Source organism: Typha latifolia, chromosome 10, assembly GCF_019914945.1.
Source record: "Typha latifolia isolate L0001 chromosome 10, TyphaL0001v2, whole genome shotgun sequence".
Taxonomy (NCBI): Eukaryota; Viridiplantae; Streptophyta; class Magnoliopsida; order Poales; family Typhaceae; genus Typha; species Typha latifolia.
The window spans coordinates 234815-257836 of NC_133095.1; the positions used below are offsets into that span (position 1 = coordinate 234815).

General features: G+C 39.2%; 6 protein-coding genes across 28 annotated transcripts; 5 read left to right on the forward strand and 1 right to left on the reverse strand.

Annotated features, from left to right (window-relative positions):
• Positions 1-570: 570 nt before the first annotated feature.
• On the forward strand, positions 571-1339 carry LOC140795888 (uncharacterized). Its single transcript, XM_073148682.1, has one exon. The coding sequence runs from the start codon at positions 801-803 to the stop codon at positions 1152-1154; it is 354 nt and encodes a 117-aa protein (XP_073004783.1). The 5' UTR covers positions 571-800; the 3' UTR covers positions 1155-1339.
• A 697-nt stretch (positions 1340-2036) lies between these two features.
• LOC140795886 (meiotic recombination protein SPO11-1) lies at positions 2037-6604 on the forward strand. 9 transcript variants are annotated; one of them, XM_073148672.1, is made up of 15 exons: positions 2037-2221; positions 2294-2393; positions 2957-3030; positions 3137-3292; positions 3565-3638; positions 3972-3988; positions 4426-4495; positions 4571-4607; positions 4800-4847; positions 4928-4986; positions 5067-5098; positions 5190-5295; positions 5811-5931; positions 6021-6084; positions 6320-6604. In XM_073148672.1, exons 1-15 carry the CDS (start codon positions 2167-2169, stop codon positions 6444-6446), a joined length of 1140 nt encoding a protein of 379 aa, XP_073004773.1. In that variant the 5' UTR covers positions 2037-2166; the 3' UTR covers positions 6447-6604. The 9 variants fall into 9 exon arrangements, 7 of the variants coding, with proteins under 7 accessions (XP_073004773.1, XP_073004774.1, XP_073004771.1 ...); XM_073148673.1 differs by having other exon boundaries at positions 3191-3292; XR_012110378.1 differs by having other exon boundaries at positions 2037-2393; positions 5902-5931; positions 6320-6387.
• Positions 6605-7036: 432 nt separating this feature from the next.
• Positions 7037-9625, reverse strand: LOC140795887 (two pore potassium channel a). 4 transcript variants are annotated; one of them, XM_073148678.1, is made up of 3 exons: positions 9455-9625; positions 7475-8414; positions 7037-7356 (listed from the first exon to the last, which is right to left on the reverse strand). In XM_073148678.1, the coding sequence occupies exons 2-3, from the start codon at positions 8374-8376 to the stop codon at positions 7203-7205; spliced, it is 1056 nt and encodes a 351-aa protein (XP_073004779.1). In that variant the 5' UTR covers positions 8377-8414; positions 9455-9625; the 3' UTR covers positions 7037-7202. The 4 variants fall into 4 exon arrangements, with proteins under 4 accessions (XP_073004779.1, XP_073004781.1, XP_073004780.1 ...); XM_073148680.1 differs by having other exon boundaries at positions 7475-8433; positions 9455-9592; XM_073148679.1 differs by lacking the exon at positions 9455-9625 and adding an exon at positions 9321-9446.
• A 782-nt stretch (positions 9626-10407) lies between these two features.
• Positions 10408-11239, forward strand: LOC140796420 (senescence-specific cysteine protease SAG39-like). Its single transcript, XM_073149458.1, has 2 exons — positions 10408-10411; positions 10653-11239. Exons 1-2 carry the CDS (start codon positions 10408-10410, stop codon positions 11237-11239), a joined length of 591 nt encoding a protein of 196 aa, XP_073005559.1.
• A 2622-nt stretch (positions 11240-13861) lies between these two features.
• Positions 13862-17245, forward strand: LOC140795883 (ACT domain-containing protein ACR4). 10 transcript variants are annotated; one of them, XM_073148661.1, is made up of 10 exons: positions 13862-14033; positions 14138-14169; positions 14253-14316; positions 14391-14466; positions 14558-14603; positions 14731-14845; positions 14942-15018; positions 15106-15699; positions 15828-15932; positions 16571-17245. In XM_073148661.1, exons 4-10 carry the CDS (start codon positions 14453-14455, stop codon positions 16883-16885), a joined length of 1266 nt encoding a protein of 421 aa, XP_073004762.1. In that variant the 5' UTR covers positions 13862-14033; positions 14138-14169; positions 14253-14316; positions 14391-14452; the 3' UTR covers positions 16886-17245. The 10 variants fall into 10 exon arrangements, with proteins under 10 accessions (XP_073004762.1, XP_073004769.1, XP_073004768.1 ...); XM_073148668.1 differs by having other exon boundaries at positions 14422-14466; positions 14715-14845; XM_073148665.1 differs by having other exon boundaries at positions 13865-14033; positions 14422-14466.
• Positions 17246-17779: 534 nt separating this feature from the next.
• On the forward strand, positions 17780-22998 carry LOC140796874 (uncharacterized). Of its 3 annotated transcripts, none has more exons than XM_073150031.1 (5): positions 17780-18001; positions 18941-20525; positions 21606-21719; positions 21903-22052; positions 22493-22998. In XM_073150031.1, the coding sequence occupies exons 2-5, from the start codon at positions 19110-19112 to the stop codon at positions 22631-22633; spliced, it is 1821 nt and encodes a 606-aa protein (XP_073006132.1). In that variant the 5' UTR covers positions 17780-18001; positions 18941-19109; the 3' UTR covers positions 22634-22998. The 3 variants fall into 3 exon arrangements, with proteins under 3 accessions (XP_073006132.1, XP_073006133.1, XP_073006134.1); XM_073150032.1 differs by having other exon boundaries at positions 17813-18576; XM_073150033.1 differs by having other exon boundaries at positions 17868-17966.
• Positions 22999-23022: the final 24 nt, after the last annotated feature.

Genomic DNA, 23022 nt, shown 5'->3' on the forward strand with positions numbered 1-23022 from the left:
AAGTCTACTAAGAAGCGAAGAAGAACGGGATGGGATCGAGATCCACTAAAAAATAAAAATCTTATTTTGTTATCTCGATCTCTTCATCACCCGATGCAATCAAGCCGCCGCCCATGTCTGGATGATGACGAGGAACACCGAAAGCAAAGCAATCCATGGAATCTTATACCCATCATCCACAGTTTACAAAGCTGACGAGAGATAACGACAGCCGTCCGCGTCAGAGAGAGAGAGATCCGACGCCTACCAGACCAGAATATAGCATATGTTAACATGGAGTGGACTCGCACGTGAACAAGCGAATACTGATGATGTAGCAAGTTTGCTGCAACTGAATCTGCAGACTATCGGTTCCTCAGTCCTCACTCCGCGCCGATACGGATCCAAGTGGCCGACAAGTCAAAGATGTGAATTACCCGATAAAGCCCCTACGAAGGTCCAGTAATCACCAAAGAGTACCAGATCAGGAATTCTCTCCCCGTGGTGACTCATAAAGGCCATTTCGGGAATAAAAAGAACCCCAGAAGTTTTACAACTTACACCTCTAACCTTATTATTATTATTATTATTTGAATAGTCACCTCTACCTTATTCGCCCAACCCCTCTAAAGACAATAGAAAGCTAACAAAAGACCCCGTAGGAATAAGGAGGAATCTCCGTGGTGTGTAAGTTCACCTCTCCCCATCAAAAGCTCAAATCCTCCCAAGTCCCACCTTATAAGCCACGGTCCTTTTCCTTTCCCCTCCTCTCCCCCTTTAGCCAAAGATCCATCCAGGCCAGTCTCGCTTCCTCTGTCGCTATGGCGGTTCAGGAGAGACTTCTGGCTCTAATGGTGGAGCTCAGGCTTCCAATCCTAACAGTCGTAGCCGTCGCCGTCGCCTTCATTTCCCTCCTCGCCGTGGGTCCAAGCTTGGCCACGGTCGTCTCCTTCTTCTGGCCCCTCCTTGTCTCCACAGGTTTCTTCCTCGCCGCCGTCGCCCTACTCCTCCGGATCTCGCCGCCGCCAGGGGAGTCCACCGACGTGGCCACCGGAGAGGAGATCATGCACTACGTCGCCGGGAGGGCGGCGGAGGCGTTTCGCGATTTGGGAGATGGGGGAGGGCGAGGTGAGGAGGCGGAACCGGAAGAGGAAGTGGAGCACCAGAAGTCGTAGTACAGCAGATGGGGGGGAGAGAGAACCACATTACGTGGCGAGGTAATAGTGGATGATAAGAGGACCGCCAATAAGATAGAGTGTGTGCGTTCTGGTTCTGGTTCCGGTGAATAATAATGTGGTAGAAATTAGAATTGTACAATTTAGTGGGTCTTCTCCAGGAATAAATTAATATGTTTTAAATATTTTGAATGGTGTAAATTATCCTCTCTTTTTTTTAAAAAAAATTTGAGATTTGTGATGGCTCTTGTGACGCATAAATAAGGTATAACGCTGTGATTTTGGCTGGGCGATGCATTTTATTAGTTCCTTTTACAATTTTACTTTCCCTGTCTGGACTACTGACCAATTGTGCTGACTGCAACTGCAGGCCCTCGACGCCGCAATTGGTCCACCTGGTCGCGTTCACGTGATTCTATAATCCTCGATTTTGGAAATGCTCACAAGTACATTAAAAAAAAAAAAATATATATATATATATAGAGAGAGAGAGAGAGAGAGAGAGAGAGCTGGAGATAAATGCAAGAGAAACAATAAATATATATAAACATTACCTTACCTTACCTTTTTAATGGAGTGAATGTGTGCTTACAGTGCAGTGCATGATGGACTGCAAATGAGCTCCTAGACAGCTCGAAAAAAGCTATTAATTAGTAGATATAATAAAAAGGAGCCGCTCTGATTGGGCCAGGTCGCTGCTACTTTAGGTTCGAACGAGCCTAAGAATTGTAAGGCTTGTTTAGTTTTTGGGCTTGGATCGGGCTCCCTATGTCATGATGGTCTTGGACTTGGAATTAGCACCATATATATAGAGAGGGAGGGAGGGGGACGGGACACAAATGGGCAATACGTCACTCTGGTCCAAAGAAAACTATAGTCAAGATGAGCCCATACCTCACTTGAAGTATCACTTGGCCCCTTGGATTTCAATATAAATTAAGGTGGGCTAGCTTGAAGCGAGCACTTCCACTGTTCCACTTCTTCCATGTGAAGAAGAAGAAGAAGAAGAAGAATGGCGGGAAGGATCTCGATTTCGAATCCCTCCGATCTCCTCCACAAGATCAAAGGTCACGCCCAATCGCCAATCTCATCTCTCCTTCTTTTGATCGCCACTTGGCTTCGAATGAATTCTCCTGCAGGTTTCGTCCGATCCCTACTCGAGGATCTCTCAAGCAATCGCTCTCCTTCTATCGCCCTAGATCGCTACCGCAACTACTGCTCCGATCCCTCCGGGAATTGGTTTCCCTCTCTTCTCCTATTCTATATTGGCATCGCCACTAGGATTTCATCTGTCTCTCCACCATATGCTACCAATCAGGGAATTGTAAACGATGTTAGATTCTTTTGGTGATGGCGTTCTTGTGTAGTCTGAGTTAACTGATTGGAAATCATAAGATTAGTTAACCTAGTGTGCTCGTTTCATATCTTGTTTACTTTACCAATTATCTTTGATAATACTAATATTACATCGGCACAAACATACAACTTTTTCGTATCTTTACCGCTAAACATTGTCCTGTTAAAAACTTAAAAATGTATGGTCACAAGTCACAGTTGATTTTTGTGCTGGTGCCGACCGTGTCAGTGTGTCACAATTTATGGAATGCCCATTTCATGTGATGTGAACTGCCCAGAAGGAAAAGTGTTCTTGTTCCATGGTGTCAAAAACTTGTTGATCTATCTGCAGCTAGTTATATTTGCTGCCGTTCTGTGCATCTTTGTGAATAAATATTATTCGGTTGTACTTATTCATTTTCATAGTTATATTTCCTCACATTGCCCTTATCTTTGTTTGTCTGCAGTAGTTGCAGCTATGACTTGCCTAATGGCAAAGAGATAATCTCAATCGAGAAAAAAACACATGCGCGCCGATTGGGTAGGTTCAGCTTTTTGTTGTTTTTCAGGTTTAACTGAGATTCCTTCAGCTGGCTCCAGGAAATTCATGACACTGATATATTTTGATTGTCCCTTTTTTGTTTCAGAAATATACCAAGATCATCATGTAACATCTTTCAGCTTTTTCGTTCTTTATACAGATGTGTTACTCAGGGTGCTAGTAATAATACAGCAACTATTACAAGAAAACAAGCACAGTTCAAAACGAGATATATATTACACTCACCCTGCTGTTTTCGCAGGTAAGCATGTTTCCACATTGCTCAGAAATCTTGAGCTCAAGCACCCCTTATTCATATTGGATGCTATTGGGAACTTCGTTTTCATCCAATGTATAGTCACATAAGAGGAAAACTGGATGTGAAAGTGGCTTCATTTACGTCAAAATTTAAATCCTATTTATTCTTTTTATGGAGAATCAGGTTACAAGAAGAAGATATTGTTTAAAGGGTGTAAAGCAATTCCATAATTACCATTGTTTAACTTGGTAAGATAACCTTTCCTTTAACTGCAGAGCAAGCAGTTGTTGACCATGCAATCAATGATATATGCATCCTCTTGAAATGCAGCTGCCATCATCTTAATGTGGTATGTCAAATCATGAAGTAGTAGTAGATATTTGTGGTTATATGGATTTTCTGTTTTTTTTTTCTTCTCTGTCTGGTTGAACCTCAAGACGGGCTTACTTGGACTATTATAGATATTTATACCATACAAATGAGCTCCAGTCATTTTATCTGATGCTTTAATGCGACATCTTGTTTTTTAAAATCTAGATAAATCGGTTCCTTTTTTCCTAATACATCATCTATTTTGCTTCATGACGAAAATAAAGTTGAATATTGTCTCTCTTGAGTTTTACTATGAGCTTGTTGTTTCTTTACAGCTGAGCCTAATCTGCTATCCATCTGCTACTTGCAGGTTCCTGTGGGAAAAGGGTAGATCCTGGTGCCTTGAAATTCTGAAATATTTGACCCTGTTATAACTGTTCTTTTTACTTTAGCAAATTATGGATGTCAGGATATATTACAGCAAGAGACTTGTTTAAATGATTATTTGTTATAGTGACTTCTAGTTTTTTTTTCCTTAATATCAGTAAAGTCTAGAAAGAAATCAAGTTTTCCCTTAGAATCAAGTAATGATATCTCTAGAAAATCACAAGCAAGTAAGCTGAGATTTTGCTTTTCCACATTTGGATAAGTTCTTTAAAGCCCCAGTGTTTGGCATTCTATCCCCTAATATTTTTTATCCTGGTTAGGCATGTTAGTGGATAAGACTATATATGATGTAAAATATCTCCTAATGTTTATATTAGTTTGGAAATTTCGAATTTACATTTCATTTTCCCCCTCTAATACATTATCCCTGGTCCCAGTTTGGTGATGGGTTGGTTAAGGTTTGCTGAGGCTGGCAGGAAAAATTGTTGCATTAGAAGTCCAAACACTGTAAGCATGTATCCATCTGAAAGTAAGAGTTGTATTCTTTTGATGAATTTATTGCAAAATTGGGTCAACTTGCAGGCATATCCCATTCCAGTGTGCATTGAAGATGTGGAAGGTAGTTGGGCAGATTTCATATTTTGACCTGCTGCACTTTTTGCATTTCCACCTGCTTTTTGATGATTGATAATGATGCATGGACTTTTGGCTATAGTACTTCCATATTCAATATGGACTGCAGTCACTATTCTCCATGAGGATAGTGAGATTTTTTCGATTGACTGAAATTCTCTTATGTTAATTTTGATAGATGTTGTGAGTGTTGCCAATTACATACTTGTTGTGGAAAAGGAGTCGGGTAAGGCTTTCTTTTAAGCACCTCACTTTTGTCACACATTTTTGCCATAGTTGAACTTGCAAAATGTTCTCTTCTTGCAGTGTTCCAGCGTTTAGCAAATGATAAATTTTGTGAAAACAATCGCTGCATTGTCATTACAGTGAGTAGAAACACCTAGTCTTAGCATTCAAAATTATTAATAATTGGTTTTCAGCACTGTCCATTGCTTTGTCAACTCAGGGAAGAGGCTACCCAGATGTTCCTACAAGAAGGTATGTGCATCTTTGGCTTCTTCTAGTTATACATTGATAGAGCAGCTTGCTTTCTACTGCTTGTTTTGTTATAGTGTGTCATACTTGGCAGATTCTTGCACCATCTTGTTGAGCAGCTGCATTTGCCAGTCTATTGCTTGGTAGATTCTGATCCTTATGGATTCGATATTCTGACGACCTACAGGTTTGGTTCCATGGTGAGGTTTTATTGTATAATAACTGATTTATATTGGTTCCTAATAATGTGTGAAATGCTACTCATATTGAACTGCAGATGATTATGCATGATTTTTTCTATTACGTTCCTAGATTACTTGTACTTCATTTATCGATGGCCCAGTTCACAATATAGAACTTGGGCATTTGTTACTGTTTTTTCTTTCAAAATAATATATTGGCCAGATAAGCTTAGATTTGCCGACTTTGCTTGCTCCAACTATGTACAAGGTTTCTGACCATAACGGATTAATGGTTCTCTTCTCAATCAAATTCATGAGATCATATATGACTTCATCTGACATATGCGTACACATTACACTGGAAACTGCTGATATGTTATGCAGATGTGCTTTCTTAGTACCAAATATGGATGCCAGTTATCATAGTTGAATTTCATATGCTGTGATACTACTTTAAAAGATTGTCTCTTGTTAGAACTCCATGTTGTGGACTCCATAATCCTGCTTCTGCGTGTGTTTGCTTTTCTCTTTAGCAAATGGCTTATGATGCAAAGTTAATGCGTGTGCCTGAGATACAATGGCTTGGAGTTTTTCCTTCTGATTTTGAGGAATACCACCTTCCAGATCGATGCCGTCTTCACTTGACCCCTGAAGGTGATCGCCTCATCACGCATACTTCAATTTTTGCAGAAGACAACATCTTATGCATAATGCCAAATAGTGAAGTCTGGTTTATACTGTAGATAAAAGGAAAGTGGAAGCTATGCTATCGAGATGCTATTTGCACAAGGAAGCACCTCAATGGAGGTTGAGTTTGGTCACTCTTACATTATAATATTTTATTTTTGAGCTTTTGGTATGGCAGTACTGCACTACTGCCTTTAACTCTTACATTCAAACTCATCTGATATACATATCCATTTTCCATACCATCATAGGCCAACTCCTGATATAAGTGGTTGTAGTGTCACCTTCACGCTCTTATTTTTGGTGGTGGTAATTTCAAGTTACATGTGATAAGATGTCTGTTTTTGTATGATAGGTTGGAGTTGGAGATCATGTTGCGGAAAGGGGTGAAATTTGAGATTGAAGCCCTGTCCGTGTATTCAATTTCTTTTTTGTCGAAGGAGTACATCCCTGTAAAGATTCAACATGGAAAGCACATGTGACTGTAACTCGGGAAATGTTTGTGCACGGTCCATTTTATGCAGTGAAATTAATCTGCTACAGGGCTTCTTCAACAGATACAATTTATAACTGGCCTTATTTGCTAATCTGATTAATAAGCAGCCAAGTTGAATAAATATTATTATTCTTCTCTTGCTCACAGCCTTCAGTTTGTTCTCCACCTTGTTTTTTAATTATTCAGGTACCCTAACCCGGCTGCCTGTTTACATAGATCCTAACCCAGAAGAAAACTGTCTCTATTCTGTGCCACATTCTCACAGAGTCGCACTCGCAGTAGAAGAAGCAGCACGTTAGACGGAAAATGACTTCCAACGACCCATAATTTTCTTTTAATTGACGCGGGATTTAGTAACCATCAAAAGTGAAAACTGCATACAACTTTCCCTTCTCAGATTCTGTATTGGCCATCTGTCCCCCATAAAAATTTGGAAAAAGAAAACCTCACTATCCAAGCAAATCACTCAAAAATAAATTTGACATGATTAAGGATGGGGATATTTTCTCAGATTCTTTCCATTTTCCATATCACCACCGTAAAGAGAGAAAGGAGAAGAAGCTAACAGATCTATCCTTGTTGCCACAGCTCATATATAATAAGATTTAACTCAAACTCCATTCACAAAAACTGCAAATTTCAGAACTTAAACAGTGGGCGAACAACGTATTAACAGCAGAATTGCATGAGATATATCATTCCGTAGAGCGTTCAGCGACGGTGATGAGCAGTCCTCCCATCCTCATGAGGTGGATTGAGCAAGAGACAGGTCACTTTTTGACAACGTACCGGATTGGTCAACATCAAGATCCTCAAATTCCTCCAACACGTGTGCTATATCCTCTTGGCTTATCTTCCCCATCTCTTTGAGTTTGTATACGACGAACTCAGCAGCACTACGGAGAGAACAGAAAAAGGCAAAGATACCAACCACTCTTTAAACATCACAGACTAGAGAAATTTTCAAATTAGAGATAAAGATTCTGTAAAGAAATTTACAGTGAGTAAGCTTACCCCACTTCGTTATCACCATCCAGATCTGCAGCTTCAATATCCACGTATGTCATCCTCCGAGTAAGCACCCACTTGGCCAGCAATTTCTGCCGATGCTCAGTGTTCAACTCAGCAAGGTAGAAAAAGAACTGAGCTACACATATCGTACTGGCAACTATCCAGAACACAGCAAAAGCACGACCACCTTCACTTGAGAAGCTTTTATCACCGTAGCCCAAAGTTGTGATAGTCGCACAAACACAATAGAAGGCATCAACAAATTTTAATTTCTCAACCTTCCAAAGAAACATAGTCCCCACAATAACGAGCACGGTGAGGAACAGCGCAGTCGTATAAAATTTGTATCTTATTCTGCTCGTTTCAATGTCTCTTAACATATGAGCCTCGCCGCCCTTAAGATTCATATGCAATGCTTTAAAAAGCAATACTTCTTGTTTCTCAACAAAGTAATCAGCTGCTTTACTCAAGAAGAGAGCGATAATAGCCATGCCAATGAAGACGAAAGCACAAGCAAGAAGCTTTGCTGTGTCACTGTTCGGCACAAGGTCCCCATAGCCAACCGTGGTCATCGTCACAATAGAGAAATACAAAGCATCAAGAACACCATCAGTTTTATTACCAGCTATTTGACCCTTCACAACGTAAAAACATAGAACACCCACTGCCAGGTAGACAACTAGGAATATCGCCATTAGCCTAAAACTCGGATGGAATTTTCCAAAGATTAGCTTGGGACCTGGAAATAAGCCACCACCTTCACTCGATTTACGTAGGACCTCTGTAGAAGGGGAACTCCTAGAACGACGGAATCTTCTGTTCTTCGGTGCTGGAGTCTTCTTTGGTTGATTGGGAGGATCTAATAAGCCCGAGAGCAAGGGCTGCTGATTGGAGTCGTAAGCCATTAGCTAACTCCGTAGTGATTGTGGTCTCGTTCTATCACCTAGAGAATCAAAACAGATCTAAATAGATAAAAGTATGATGAGATGTGATATATGTGCTAAGACCATTAATATGCAAGTAAATACATCAATCTGACAACTGCGTTAAGATTATTCTTATATTTGCAATTAACTAAGCCTTTAATTACATAAATAACATTCCCCATGCCATTGATTCTTGCTTCCAGAATTCATATAGCTCTTGTATCTGGAGATAGATTGCCTAAGTGAGACTAATAGGACAAATGTCTGTCCTAGATAGCACATATGCTCTTTTTGTTCCATCTTGGTGGGAGTTGAACCAAATTCTTAGCTTTCCTTATTTTCAATGCTTCCCAATTAAAAAACAGTGATCATATTCTAATGAATCTACGACACTTCATCATATCATTCCAAATGCTTCCAAAAAGGTTGTTTATTTACTGATTACTGCTCGGTACAGAAGAGAAGGAAAAACTTGAAGGTAGTACACAAATACATAAAAACTAATTTAGAAGGCAAATGAAGCTAGACAAATTAGAAAAGAAGACGGATTGTTGACTTCTGAAAGTAGAGCAGAGTAACTTAATGAAGAGAACCAATCTATCATTGTAGATGGAGATGCCAGCATTCTAAATTTCTAATCTTAAACAAGGAATGAATGGGTCGGAAATCAGAAAGAAGAAGAGGTGATTAAAAGGACCAGCACAAACGAATTCATGATATCAAACTTAATACAGACCGGACGGCGAACTTTTTCGTAATACAACCAAAAGCTCATTTATTTAACCAAATGGACAGGGAAAAGGAAAGACTACTTGTTAAAGATCCGATCAACATATTCTCAACCTTGAAGCGAGGATCGAAAGATCTAACAACAATCCATGTGTAATAATAACAGGAGAATAATTGTAGGTTAGCACGGATACCATGAAATGGGTCTCGAATAAGAGAGAGGGATCGCAAACACGCAAAGCTTGCAGGAACGAAACAGAGGACAAAGATCGGAATCTCGGTAAACGGATCTATTAAAAGAAGTCGATCGAGAAAACGAGAATTATACCTTGGAGAAGCGCAGGCACAAATTTGAGCAATAAAGTCGCAGCGATTCTGACTTGCTAACAGAACGAATTCGTCCTCTTAATTTACAAAGAGGAAGATGATGATGTGACAGCGATCTCAGTCTGGAATCCGTTACGATATATCACTTGTCCACCTTTCCTCTTTATCTCTCAATTTCGATTATATTATATATATATATATATATTCTTTCTGGAAGTGCTGCCGACATAACCAACAAAAAAAATGGAAAACGGCGAGTTTTTGACCGGACTAGTTCTCTTCTAAATATTTAATTATTTTTCAAATTTATTACTAATATGAATTTATTATACTATAGCCATAGGATAAAACGCTACTAAAATAACTATTTTTAATTTATGCAATTAAAAATACTAACTTAAATAGATTCTTACCCTAAACATTCCGACGTTTTATTTAGGTATTGCTACAGTAAAAAATTCCTTTTATTAATAAATTTGAGTGGCAATTTATTTTAGTAAATAAAAATGAAAATAAGGCTAGTTTGGTCAATCATTTGGAAAACGGCAACTAAACAGAAAGATATTTCAGGGGATGGGATTGGGTGGGCCACAAAATTGCCGCTTCATGAGGAGGACCTTCAACTGACAGCACGGTGCCCATTCACCTACTCCTAACTTCTCCTTGATAGAATTCGCATTCCAATTGCAATTAGGGAACCTAAATTGGTGTCTTTTGGAAAGATAATCCTCATTCAATATATTCTTCTGCTGGCCAAAGGCCTAAAGGGATATCGTAAAAGGAGTGGCTATGAAATCAAAGCCCGGCCCAATGTTTGGCATGGAAAATAAAATAAAAAAAAAAGAAAAAAAAAAAAGAGGTCTGCATAGATATATATTCCCATTTTGGCTGGAGAGCTTAGGTGTGAAAAGAGTTTTGGAAGCCACTGAGTGCCCGAGTATTAATAACTGCGTGATGAGTAAGTAGGTGGTACCTCTTCTTCTTCTTCACAAGGGTCAAACTGAGCAAATTAATTAATCGCTTTAAAAGCACCCATGCATCAACCCTGAGCATGCATTGCGTAATTTATACTCTTAACTGTATAAATTAAAAGCTCTCTGTCTCTGTCTCTGTCTCTCTCTCTCTCTCTCTCTCTCTCTCTCTCTCTCTATATATATATATATATAATTTATGACCTGGATTAATTTAAGTGTTAACAGGATGCTGTTGGGCATTCTCCGCAGTAGCTGCAATGGAAGGAGTCACGAAGCTCAGCACCGGTAAGCTGGTCTCCCTCTCAGAGCAAGAGCTTGTCGACTGTGACGTCAACGGGGTTGACCAAGGCTGCGACGGGGGTCTCATGGACGACGCCTTTGACTTTATCATAAAAAAAGGCGGCCTCACCACCGAATCTAGCTACCCATACAAAGGCACGGGCGGCACGTGCAAGAAGTCATCTTCCCTCGCCGCCACCATCAAAGGATACGAGGACGTGCCGGCGAACAACGAAGCCGCCCTTCTGAAGGCCGTAAGCAACCAGCCGGTGTCGGTCGCCATCGAAGCAAGTGGCTACGCCTTCCAGTTGTATGCCGGCGGCATCTTCACCGGGAATTGCGGGACCGATCTCGATCACGGAGTGACCGCGGTCGGCTACGGCACGGCGAGTGGCGGGACAAAGTATTGGCTGGTGAAGAACTCATGGGGATCTGCATGGGGTGAGAAAGGGTATATAAGGATGGAGAGGGACGTGAAGGCTAAGGAAGGGCTTTGTGGGTTTGCCATGCAGGCTTCATATCCAACTGCGTAAATATATACTAGCTAATAACGTACGTACTAATAAGTAGTATTTATATATGCATGCATGTGTGGTGTTGTAATATTAATTGCAGCAATTAATATTGAGGGATATATCCTTGTGAACTGTGCTTGTGCTTTAGTTGTTGTACCTCTTATATATCCTTGTGAATACAAATTGATACCTACTAACTGATTGTCTTATCACTAATTGCAGTCATATTGGAAATAAATTTCCTGGATATATAGGTTGATAATTGATCCTAAGTTTGTCGAATTCTGACGATGAATTTTGTGGATAAGGTACATCATCTTCGGAGTAGTATCGGAAAAGTTTTTCCAAATCGAGGTTCAGTCGGCTTTGCAAATGCCAAATGGCCTCACATTGAATTGGGCTTAATTTTAACTGAAGATCTACAGGAGTTGGGCCATGACGTTTCCATGCAGTCCAGATTAAGGGATACCTCTCTTTTATAGTTTACATATGTAAGAGCTTTAAGGTGACATTAGCCTGTATATTACTTGGACGTCACTAGCACCTTGCAATCATTTGGATGACTAATCTGACTTAAAGCCCCAATAATGCATCTTAATTAATTGCCTAGTGGTGCTCTAGTATAAGACAAACGACCAACAGCCCCAACTGCAGGAATTTCCTGCATTCTGATTTGTTATTTTTATTTTTTCGACTTTAATTTTGACTACTGCGTATGTCATCTGACAGCCAAAGCCAATTAGATGCTGCCAAGTACCCCAAAATTCCTTCAGTAGCTGACAAAAAAAAATATTAAAAAAAAAAACTTATCATGCAGTTAGCTTCAAGATTTGTTCAACAGATATATTAATTATACAACGGCGGCTTATGTAATGTGCAAGGAAATTAGTTCATAGGCTTGGTATTTATAAGCACTTTATTTGGTCGAAGCAAGCATGTTGCCATATTATATTACCTTTAATTAAAAAAAAATTCTAAAATTTGGGCTCTTGTCGGGTAATTGCCCAGGCTGACATGTATCCATGTCAGATCCCCTTGCTATTGGAAGGATTTTTTTTTTTTCTTGATTAAGAAAGATTCTTAAAAGATTCCACCACCTTGAAGTGCTCGATAATTAAACTTTTTATCACTTAGTGAATCTAATGTATTTATAAAGCCTTTACTTGTCACATCATCGTGACCCCCGTGAACCTACTAAGCGGTATTATTTATCCACGGTCATTATCGTAATGTCCACGGTCAATTAATAAACTACAAAGAGGAATCCACAAGGAGAGAACTCCTTTCACACCGCTCGCATGAATTCATGAACGGTTCATATCCACTGCCTCAAGACTCAAACACTAGTGCTTCATAATTCATTGATATATATCTATACCTTGGTCCCATGCAGATATGCATTTTAATTGTTACAATATGTTGTTCCTCTACGACCAGTTCCCAGCTAGAAGAGTACAAAAGATTGTGAAATATTAATATAACGCTGACGGTAACACTTATTTTAAATAATCAATTTTCATTTTATGAAATCAAACTATTACAATTGCAGCATGAGGGAGAATAGGTAGGTCATAGGTTGCTCAGTTAAGTTTAATTTGTCTGATCAATATATAGGGTGTAGAAATCAATGTGAAATAGTCCATTCATTATATATATATATATATATATATATATATATATATATATATATATATATAAATAAAATAATTGGCAAGCAATAGTAGCTCAACTTCTATCTCTTACATCAATTAACAAAGTAGTCCATCACCTGCTAAAGAACGACAGCTGAGCCAAACATATACATATACCTAGACAGCACTGTACTGCTGTAGGTTGAGGCATAGCATCTCAGCCAATGGTTGTATTTAAAGTACGTACGTAGGTGCAAATTAACTTGCACTTATTGGACAGTAGCTAGCTTGGTACGTGATTCCACTAATTAACTTTGTTTACTTACATTTGAGATACTATCACAATAATAATTATAGAGATCGACCCAGCCATTAGAGTACTTACGCATGGATATATATATTCTTGGGAAATACGTAACCTTGAAGGCATATATAGATATATAATAATAATAATAATAATAATAATAATAATAATAATAAAATATCGTATATACTCGGGAACTAGGATATATATACCACTCTCTCACCTAGCTCGAATGATAGAAGGCTATAGTTAAGGATCTAAACTTGATTCTACTCAACTTGAAAGTCCCTTTCCGGGTCGATGATATGATCGGTGACACCTCTGGCCACAAAATAGGAATTAATCGGTGTTAACTGGGACCAATAAGACATCACGATTCTTGATGTTATAGTAACAACTTGGTAAGGTTCTTAACGGACTGTTAGGTTGATTATTTTGCTCTATAATTGTCCTATCTCTGAGTATATATATATTTGATCTGGATATGGATATACATACCCTTGATTAAGATTGGTTGGATAAGCTCCTCTTATTATAAAAAAAAAGGCAGATAAATAAAATGTAGTTACTCAATTATAGTCTCTATATAAGAAAGTAGTTGTAAATTTATAATATCAAATAATTCCACGTCGTTGAGTTATGTGGGCCAACACACCTCTCACCTCCACTTGTTTTATATATAGATCCCCGAGAGACGAGGAAAGAGACGAGAAGAGGAGAGTCTCAGGTTTCGTTTCGTTTCGTTTCGTTCTCGTCTCCGACGACGAGTGGAAGTGGAAGTAGCGAGAGAGCTCTCCTCTCTTGTAGACTTATAGTAGTAGTTTATGTGATAGGAGGAGGAGACGCTCTCGTGTCGACTCCTACTAAATCCTGATGGGTATGCCATCTTTTCTACGGTTTCTTCCATCTTTTTTTTTTGTTTGAATTTTTCCTGTTGGTTTAATTGATTATGGGAGTTGGGTTTCTCTGTTTGTGCTCAAGATGACTCCTTTGTTTCTCATATGTTCTATTAGGTGAGTTTCTTCTATTTACTTCACTGGGTCGAATGGTATTTGTGTTTCCCATGATCACTTACTTTGTTCTATTGATACTTTAGAAAAACTCTTGCACTGATTAGATATCCAGTTCAACGTTGCACACCCTCTTCCTATTCAAGTTTGGTATGATTTCTTAGATATTTCTCGTAAAATTGATTCATTTATTGAAGGGTCCTCTTTCTTCATCCCATCATCAGCTGCTTATTCAGATGCGGATTTAACTGACAGCGACGATGAATATCAAAAGCTTATAAAGAACATGAATCCGCCTAGGTATGTATTCTTCTATCCAAGATCATACCCAAACATTTGTATTTACTTCATTTCCTTTTTGATATTTCTTTAAATCTTCCTTTCCTCCTAGGGTTGTGATCGACAATGAAGCTTCTCCCAGTGCAACAATAGTTACGGTGAGCTTGTTCTCGCTTTTGTTCCTTTTCGATTTCCTATATGTTGAAAACCTTGAATACGATTTGTTCCTCTTTCATATGAACTAGGAAATTGAGTTTGCCTTCTCTTAGTTCATTCAATTTATAGATTGACAGTGGAAATAAAAGAGGGATCCTCCTGGAGGCCATTCAGGTGCTTATAGATCTCAAACTCGTCATAACTAAAGCTTATGTAACCTCAGATGGAGGATGGTTCATGGATGGTATTGTCTAGAATTGTGTACTGATACTTAGTTCATATATATATCCTGCCAGTTGAAAATAAGTAATTGCAAACAAATTCTCTTTCTAATTGACAGTTTTCAATGTGACTGATCAAGATGGGAAGAAGCTAAATGATGAAGCTACCGTTGATACGCTGGAAAACATCCGTAAGGTAAATTATACCTGCCATTTGTACTTTTGTTTTTAATTTCTTTCTTATGCAAATATCCATCTAAATAAGCTCAGTTGATATCCACAGTCCTTAGGGGCAGATTCCTACTATATCCCGTCAAAGAGGAGATGTGTAGGAGTTGGTCCTTCAACAGACCACACGGTGATTGAGTTAACTGGGACCGATAGACAAGGTTTGCTATCTGAAGTGAGCGCGGTGCTTGCTGAGCTAAAGTGCAATGTAGTTGATGCAGAGATATGGACTCACAACGCCAGAGTTGCAGCTGTGATGCATGTCACTGATGTGGATACTGGTTTAGCTATTACAGACACTGCAAGAATTTTAAAAATAAAGGAGCGCCTTCATAAATTGCTCGAAGGGAACAATATTTCACGAGGAGCCAAGACAGTCGTCTCTGTGGATGTTACGCATAGAGAGAGAAGGCTTCACCAACTGATGTTTGACGATCGGGATTTTGAGAATCCTGATCAGGATCTTGCAGAGGAAGGTCCAAGACCTAAAGTAACTATTCTAGATTGCAATGACAAGGACTATTCTGTGGTCACTATTCGATGTAGAGATAGGCCAAAACTGCTGTTTGACACAGTTTGTGCTTTGACAGATATGCAATATGTGGTTTTCCATGCGAATGTTGGTGCAGAGGAGCCAGAAGCTTACCAGGTATTTCTACATATACATGCATTACCCTTTTTAAGTACTTATCTCTGCTTCCTTTAGTGCATAGATCAATGTTCCTGATCATGGGGAAAACCTTTTTCTTTCTTTCTTTCTTTCGTTCTTTCCTGAAGGAGTTCTATATCCGGAAGATAGATGGCTCCTCAGTCAATTCTAGCACTGAAAAAGAGCGACTAGTTCAGTGTCTTGAAGCAGCCATACAGCGGAGGGTGTCTGAGGTACCACCAACTAATATGTTAAGAATTCTTCCAAATAAGGAGTCTCTTGTAGATTTGTTTTTCACCCTTATGTTTGTTGCTCTCATTTTCCGCTATTATGCATGTTTTAATACTATAAATAATCATGATATGCTTTGTTCTGCTGATATAAGGATTGCAGTGGTGAGTCCAATCTATCCCAATAGCATATTTATGTAATCATCATTGCTTTTATTCTCGTGTTCACCTAGCAATAATATGATTCATAATTAAACAGGTATACAGGTTCTATAATAGAGGAGTTAGTCTATATGTATATGTTGATATATACATGAGATATGTATGAGTTTGCTATAATTACATGCATATGTATATGTATGCATGAAGCCTTACACCATTTTCTGCGGCGAGTGAAGTGTCGTTGGTTAAACTATTTGTTTAAACTCTGGTTTTGATAATGATGTGATCCACTCTAGCTTAGATTCATAAACCCATGAAATATGTTGGGTGGTTCTTGTAGGAGAGCATGTTGAGGTTGAGTGTTATTGAATTTTCTTTTTGGTTTCTGTCATTACTTCTCCATAAATGAGGATGCTGAATGTTTTGACAGACACAGATAGCATGGCACATGTTTGAAAATGCGATTACATGGTTTGCAGGGCGTGAAGCTGGAGCTATGTACAAGTGATAGGGTTGGGTTATTATCTGAAGTCACTCGCATCTTTCGTGAGCACAGCCTGACAGTCACAAGGGCAGAAGTGGCTACAAGAGAAGGAAAAGCCATCAAGACATTTTATGTCCGTGATTACTCTGGAAATTCAGTTGATCCAAAGACCATTGCCACCATCGAAAAAGTGTTGGGGCAGACTGTATTCCAAGTGAGAGGCCAAAAGAAGAAAGCAACATCCCCTAATAAGAGATCTCCTATCTGGTTCCTCTTTGGTTTCTTATTAAGGGCGAGTTCATTTGTATGAAACCTTTGGTTTTGTCAGAATGAATGTTATCTGTTATTTCCCTCTTCAATGCCTACATATCTCTCCTTTTCTAAATTCATACATATCACACCAAGTAGATGGTAGAGGAAATGGGAAATCAATGTGCTACCTAGCTTCTGATTGTTTCCACTCAGCCGGTCCTCTTTTTATCATTTTGTTCTTGCTCAAGGCAATGTCAGCATTACCAATGGCAATGTCAGCATGTCGTGCTTTATGCGTTGTAGTTATGAATGTAAGTACGTGATCACTCGTTCCAAAGTGTGTGTGTGTGTGTGTGTGGTCTGATGTTTGTATCAACGTTTCGTATTCTACTTGATGATTCCGTTTTCCAAGTATCAATTTATATTTTACATGCTCGTTGATGGAAGCGCCTTTTATGTTTTATTTTTCGCTGCTAGTTATTCCACAGATAACGATTGTTCTTTCTGTGAATCGAAGTGCACTATTTTTCTGCGATGAGGTCGAACAGCTTTCTAGAGTAGTTCGGAATCAAAGGTCTTGCTTTTAAGTTGATGCAGATTCTGAAAGATTTTACTTTACTTTGAAGTCAGTTTCATCTATTATTTGAACATATGAAACAATTTGTGACAAGAATTACATGGAAAACGTTTCATGTGGTCTGAGATGGAGTTCGGTTTGGTGTTCATAGAACACGTGTAAGTTTGGGCCGCCTAAGTATTATACGATGGGCCAGAAAGGGTAATTCTATGGGTTAAATAATTATTAAATATGATAAGCATCAACTAATTTTTGCGTGTTGCGCTTGCGATGCGTTTTTGTTTGTGCCCGCGCAAGCACTAGAGACTAGAGACTAGAGACTAGAGACTAGAGACTAGACTTTACCGCCCAACCCAACCTCCAACAATCCAATTTGGCTTTCTAACAAAGCGGATTTAATAGTGATTTGGATTCCGAATGGAGTCGATCAACAAATTACCCCTCTCCGAGAAGGCCTTGGCGATTTGCTCCTCTTTTTATCCTCAACTTTCATAACCCACGGGTTCGCGCCGACGGAGTGCGGGGGAAACGAAGATTCTCCGACTTAGTAGCCAAATTAGTAGTAATCCTTCTCCCGTTTTCACCCTATCGATCCAGGTTTGGATTTATAAGATTAGGTTTCTGAGTCTCTCTCCTTTTCTTTTCCCCTGTCTATGAAAACCCTAATTCTATTGTTCAGTCTGATTCAAGGTTGATTCTGAGATAATTCTCAAGTCGGTAGGGTTATTATAGGTGTTGCCGTCTTGGATGGATTCGATTGAGGGGGAGAGATTAAGCTAAAAAAAAAAAAGCAGTTAGCATGGACAATGTTGGGTGAAATGTGTTAGTTTGTTTTGTTCTTTTTCCCCCCCTTCAATATTCGTTTTCTCTTCGATTAAGGGCTAATTATATGGGAAGAAGATTTATGGAACTTGTCGCCGGCGATCATGACTCACGATAAAGTATAGAGGATATCATATTATGATTCAGTAGCTTTGTAGTCTTGACGGGCATCCAAATTAGGTCTTGGGTAATAGTGAGATGCGATAAACTTGGAGCTGTTGTTGTCAGTTATTTTGGCTTTCTTCTTGGATGATCCATATGTCTATTTCTTTTGGCCCTGTGGCACTTTTGTTGCTAAATTGAACTTCTTCTCTTTGAGGTTGTCTTGGTTACTTGGCTTTCCTTTATAGGTAACTAATAAGCTTCTTGATGAGATGACTTCCTTTGTTTTCTGATATTTATCTGGTGCTTCTTCCCTTGTATCTTGAGACCTTCTAATCAGAACTATATCCTATCTTTTCTAGCTTTACTTCCATTGGATTGCTGATGTTATGTGGGCACCCTCAAGTCTGTATATGACTGTTAATAGACCTCTATGCAATAGTTCCTGTAATGTTTATTTAGGCTACTCTGCCATTCTTTTGCCTATTGTTTTCATGCAAGTTGTGTGATACTGTAAATAACTTCTTTCATGTCTATGCAACTAGCAGTGGTTATTCCTTCTTGATAAAAAAGGATTACTAACTTTTTTATTTTTCCGCATGTTTTTGATAGGTTTAGCTGGATAGGTTTAGCTGGATAAAGAGTTGTCATTGCAGTGCAGCTGCAGTTAAATTTTTCAGTGATATTTTACTGTGACTGAGTTTTACAAAGATCAGCATCATTTGGTGATCGTTCTTTAGCATAGAAAAGATTCTTTTTTCACATTCTGCATGAAGGGAGAATGTCGAGGGGTCAATATCAAGCAAGAACTCACTCAGGTAGGAGAGCCACCCTTGGAAGGTGCAAACGCAGAGAGAGTTATGAGAATGTGGTAATTATTGATGTTGACACTGGCAAGGCAGATTTTGTTGTAATCGATGCCCCGGAGACTTCTCGACAGGGATCTAGATGTTTTATTAGAACAGAAAAGTGTTCTCCTAGTAATATTATCTGTATAGACGATGAGGATGAAGGAAGTGATGACACTCCCAGAACTATGCACCAAGCCTTCTCTAATAACTCTTTGCAAAATGGTTTGGAAAGCCATGAGTCTCAAATGTTTGTAAATGGAAGTTCAGAATGTAGCACCTCTGAAGTAGCAACTTCTGATTGCGACAGTTCAGACTGTGAGATATTGGATGATACTTCTGGAAATATCCGTGAGCAATGGGAGAAAGCTGCTTTAAGAAAAAAAATGTCAGAGGGCGGTCAGATTGGCTCAGAAGATAGGGTTAGTGTATCTGCATCAAGTGCTGATCCAGGAGCACAGCTGCATGAGACCGCCGAAAGCATGCCTAATCTGGAAACTTGTCTAAATAAGAGTTCTGAGCATTTTGAAGAAGTACCTGGCGAACATAGTCCGAGCAATTCATGTAATGTGAAGACTAACCTTTTCTCTGGCATGTCAAATTTTGATGAACTTCAGCATGATATTCTTTGTGGAAAGACGAATGATGATTGTGCAAATTCAGATTTTGGTGCTGGAATCTGCCATGAACGACCTGGATGCCAGAAAGAAGAAATGATTCCTGAAAACGGTTCATATGGATCTCGATTCACAGATAAGAACCAATTTTGTTACAGGACTGCTTGTTCTTGTCAGCCGGCAAATGTAGATGATGCAGATGTTCAATTTGGCAGGTTCTGTTTATTTGGCAAGAATGAGCATGATCATGTGGGAACTTCATTCTGTACATCTGAAGTCAGGAACACCAGCTTTATGCATAAAGATGACTCTTCTCTTGGAAGGCCATCATCGAAATGTAAAGGAAAACAGGCCTTATCTGATCAAGTTACTTCTGTTGAAAAGTCTTGCTTTGGTAATCAGCCGACAGATGGACCACAAATTAATAATGGAAGCGACCATCTCCACAAATTTAAGGAAGGTTGTCTAGGAGAAGAAATTAAAACTTCATGTGAAGGAAATGCTGCAACTGGGCAGAGTTGTTGCTCTACTGCAGAACCGGGGGACAAATCTCAAGTTCAGAATGATCTAGCTGGCGAGCCTGAAAAGCTTAGTGAATCAACTGCAAATGAAGATATTCCTGAGGTTCAAAATAATTTATTTGGGGATCGTGAAAAGCACAAAGAATCTGTTGAGTACAGGCGTGCTGCGGAAGAAGAGTGGGCATCTAGGCAACGGCAATTACAAATTCAGGTTTGGCAAATGATCTGGAATATTTCATATTTTTGTTAGGTTTCCAAATGTTGCATATTTTTTGCATATCATAAGCTGAAATCTTGTACCATTAGATCATCAAGGCTACTTGAACCACAAGGAGAATCTTGGTTAAGTGCTATAGGACTTAAAGCTATTTTAGTAGAGATTGTCTACCATTATGAATAAACTAGAGTAGGGGTGTAAATGAGCCAAGCTGGGCCAGCTTGGCTCGGCTCAGCTCATCTCTAGCTCGACGGTCGGGCATCGATGAGGCAACAGAGGAGGGAGAAGGCCTCGACGTTTTTGCCATCTTCATTTCGGCCAGGGGTGGGGAGAGCTTGTCAGAGAGTGGAGTGACGAAGGGTTTAGCCAGAGGAGTCTTCATATATCTCTCACACCAACCAGAGTAGAGCTCTCACATTAGTACACCACCAATATCAACACCACCAAATGCCGAGGAGTCTCCATCCTCAACCGCACTAGTCACACCTGCTAGCTTCCGCCTTGACCCCACAAAGGCCATGATTGAAACCCTAACCCTAGCCCCGATACTAATCCAAGCTTAGGGACAGAGGGAGAGAAGAGAAGATGCTCAGTAAGGATGAGAGCGGCTCCGGTGAGGATGCTCGGTGTGGCTTTGATGAAGACGCTCGATGAGGCTCCAGTGAGGACTGAGGACGCTTGATGAGGGCACGGTCTTCTAGGGTTACAAAAATATATATATATATATATATATATTGAACCGAGCCCACGAACTTTTTTGACAGCCCTAAACTAGAGTAGGATATAAGGCTGAAGTTGTTAGTGCAAAGTTTTCTTCTTGGTTATGGTGCAAGCTTGTCAAGAGGGAAGTGAGATGTAAATAAGGGTGGATCTATGGATATTGGTAAGTGTTGTATAATGATGTGCTGTACTTTCATATATGAGTGCTAAGATTATAAATAGGAAAGAGGATGTCATTATGTTTTAATAAAGTTGATATTTTGTACCAATAGATAATGTGATATCTGATAGGCAGCTGATACTCTGTGAAGTTGTGCTTATATTTTTTCTTTTTCCCTCTTTTCTTTTTTGTAGTCTGAAGAGGCACAAAGGTTGAGGAGGAGAAGGAAAGCTGAAAGCTTACGTCTACTTGACATGGAAAAGAGGCAAAAGCAACGATTGGAAGAGATCCGGGAATCACAGAAAAAGGTTTGCGAATGATGCCTTCCTTCCTTGATGCATTCTTTTTCCTATATTATCTTTCCTTTTTGTTTAACTGTATTTCTTATTGATGTTTCTCAGCAGCATATTTGCTCAAATTTTGATGGTTCTTCGACCTGTGATACTGAAGTATTTCTTTGACTTATGGATTTATTCTTGTAAACATTTCAGGATGAGGAAACTATAAATCTTAAAGAACAACTGCGTGTTGAAGTAAGAAAGGAACTTGAGAAGATGGAAGGGAAATTCAGAGACATGGCTTCTTTATTGCGTGGGCTAGGTATCCATGTTGAAGGGGGTGTATTTCCCTTGGCACGTGAGGTTTGTTGGACATTGCTTGAAGTAGTCCATTGATCATTTCCAGTCTTGTCATCTTAAGATTTATCATCCAAATCATATTTATTGTGGATAATTACAACTCAAAATACTATGGACGACCGAGTAACACTACTAAGGATGGATTGCAATCTTGAGTAGTGCTTGTGCTAAGTATCTGGCTAAAGCATTGTCAAGCAATATTATCATTCACCTGAGGCACTATTTTGCTCACATCTGTTGATATAATCTATGATCGGCGATGAGCCGTACCTAGTTATCTTATCATATAGATATTATATACGAATGATAAAGCTTGATTTATGACATCGCCAGTTAATAAAGCTCAAGTTCTTGCCCTGAATGGACAAAATATTTTTACACCACTTTTGTTGCGTAATAACTATCGTAATGGTTTCTATTAACTTTATCGATTGTCCTATCAGGTTAATGCGGCCTACAAGCAGGCTTTACGAAGATTCCATCCAGACCGAGTTTCTAGGAATGATATACAACAGCAGGTCAAAGCAGAGGAAACGTTCAAATTTATTTCACGCTTGAAAGAAAAGCTGCTTCCTGTTGCTTAGCAGGATAATTTTGCAGCTTTCACCTTCCCTTTATTGCAGCAGTACTGTGGACTACGACGCATAAAGTTCTTGTACCAATATTGCCGTTCGCCCTCGTTGCTTCTGGGAGTATTGTCACTTGGTTTGATTTTACTAGAGTGCCTAAAGTATTCTTGCACGTTCGAATATAAATCTTTTCCTACGTTTTCAGCAGCCAGAGTCAATGTTCTAGAGGCTGTATTTTCATCTGTTGGTCTAGTGTCATGTTGGGGTTACACGCAACTGACCGAAAGAAGTTGGGTTTTTTTTTCTTTTTCACATTAACCTCTGATTTTGTATTCTAGTACGTTTATTTTAAAAAATAAAATAATGATTAGTTCTCTGTACCTTAATTAGTATTCACTTTGTCA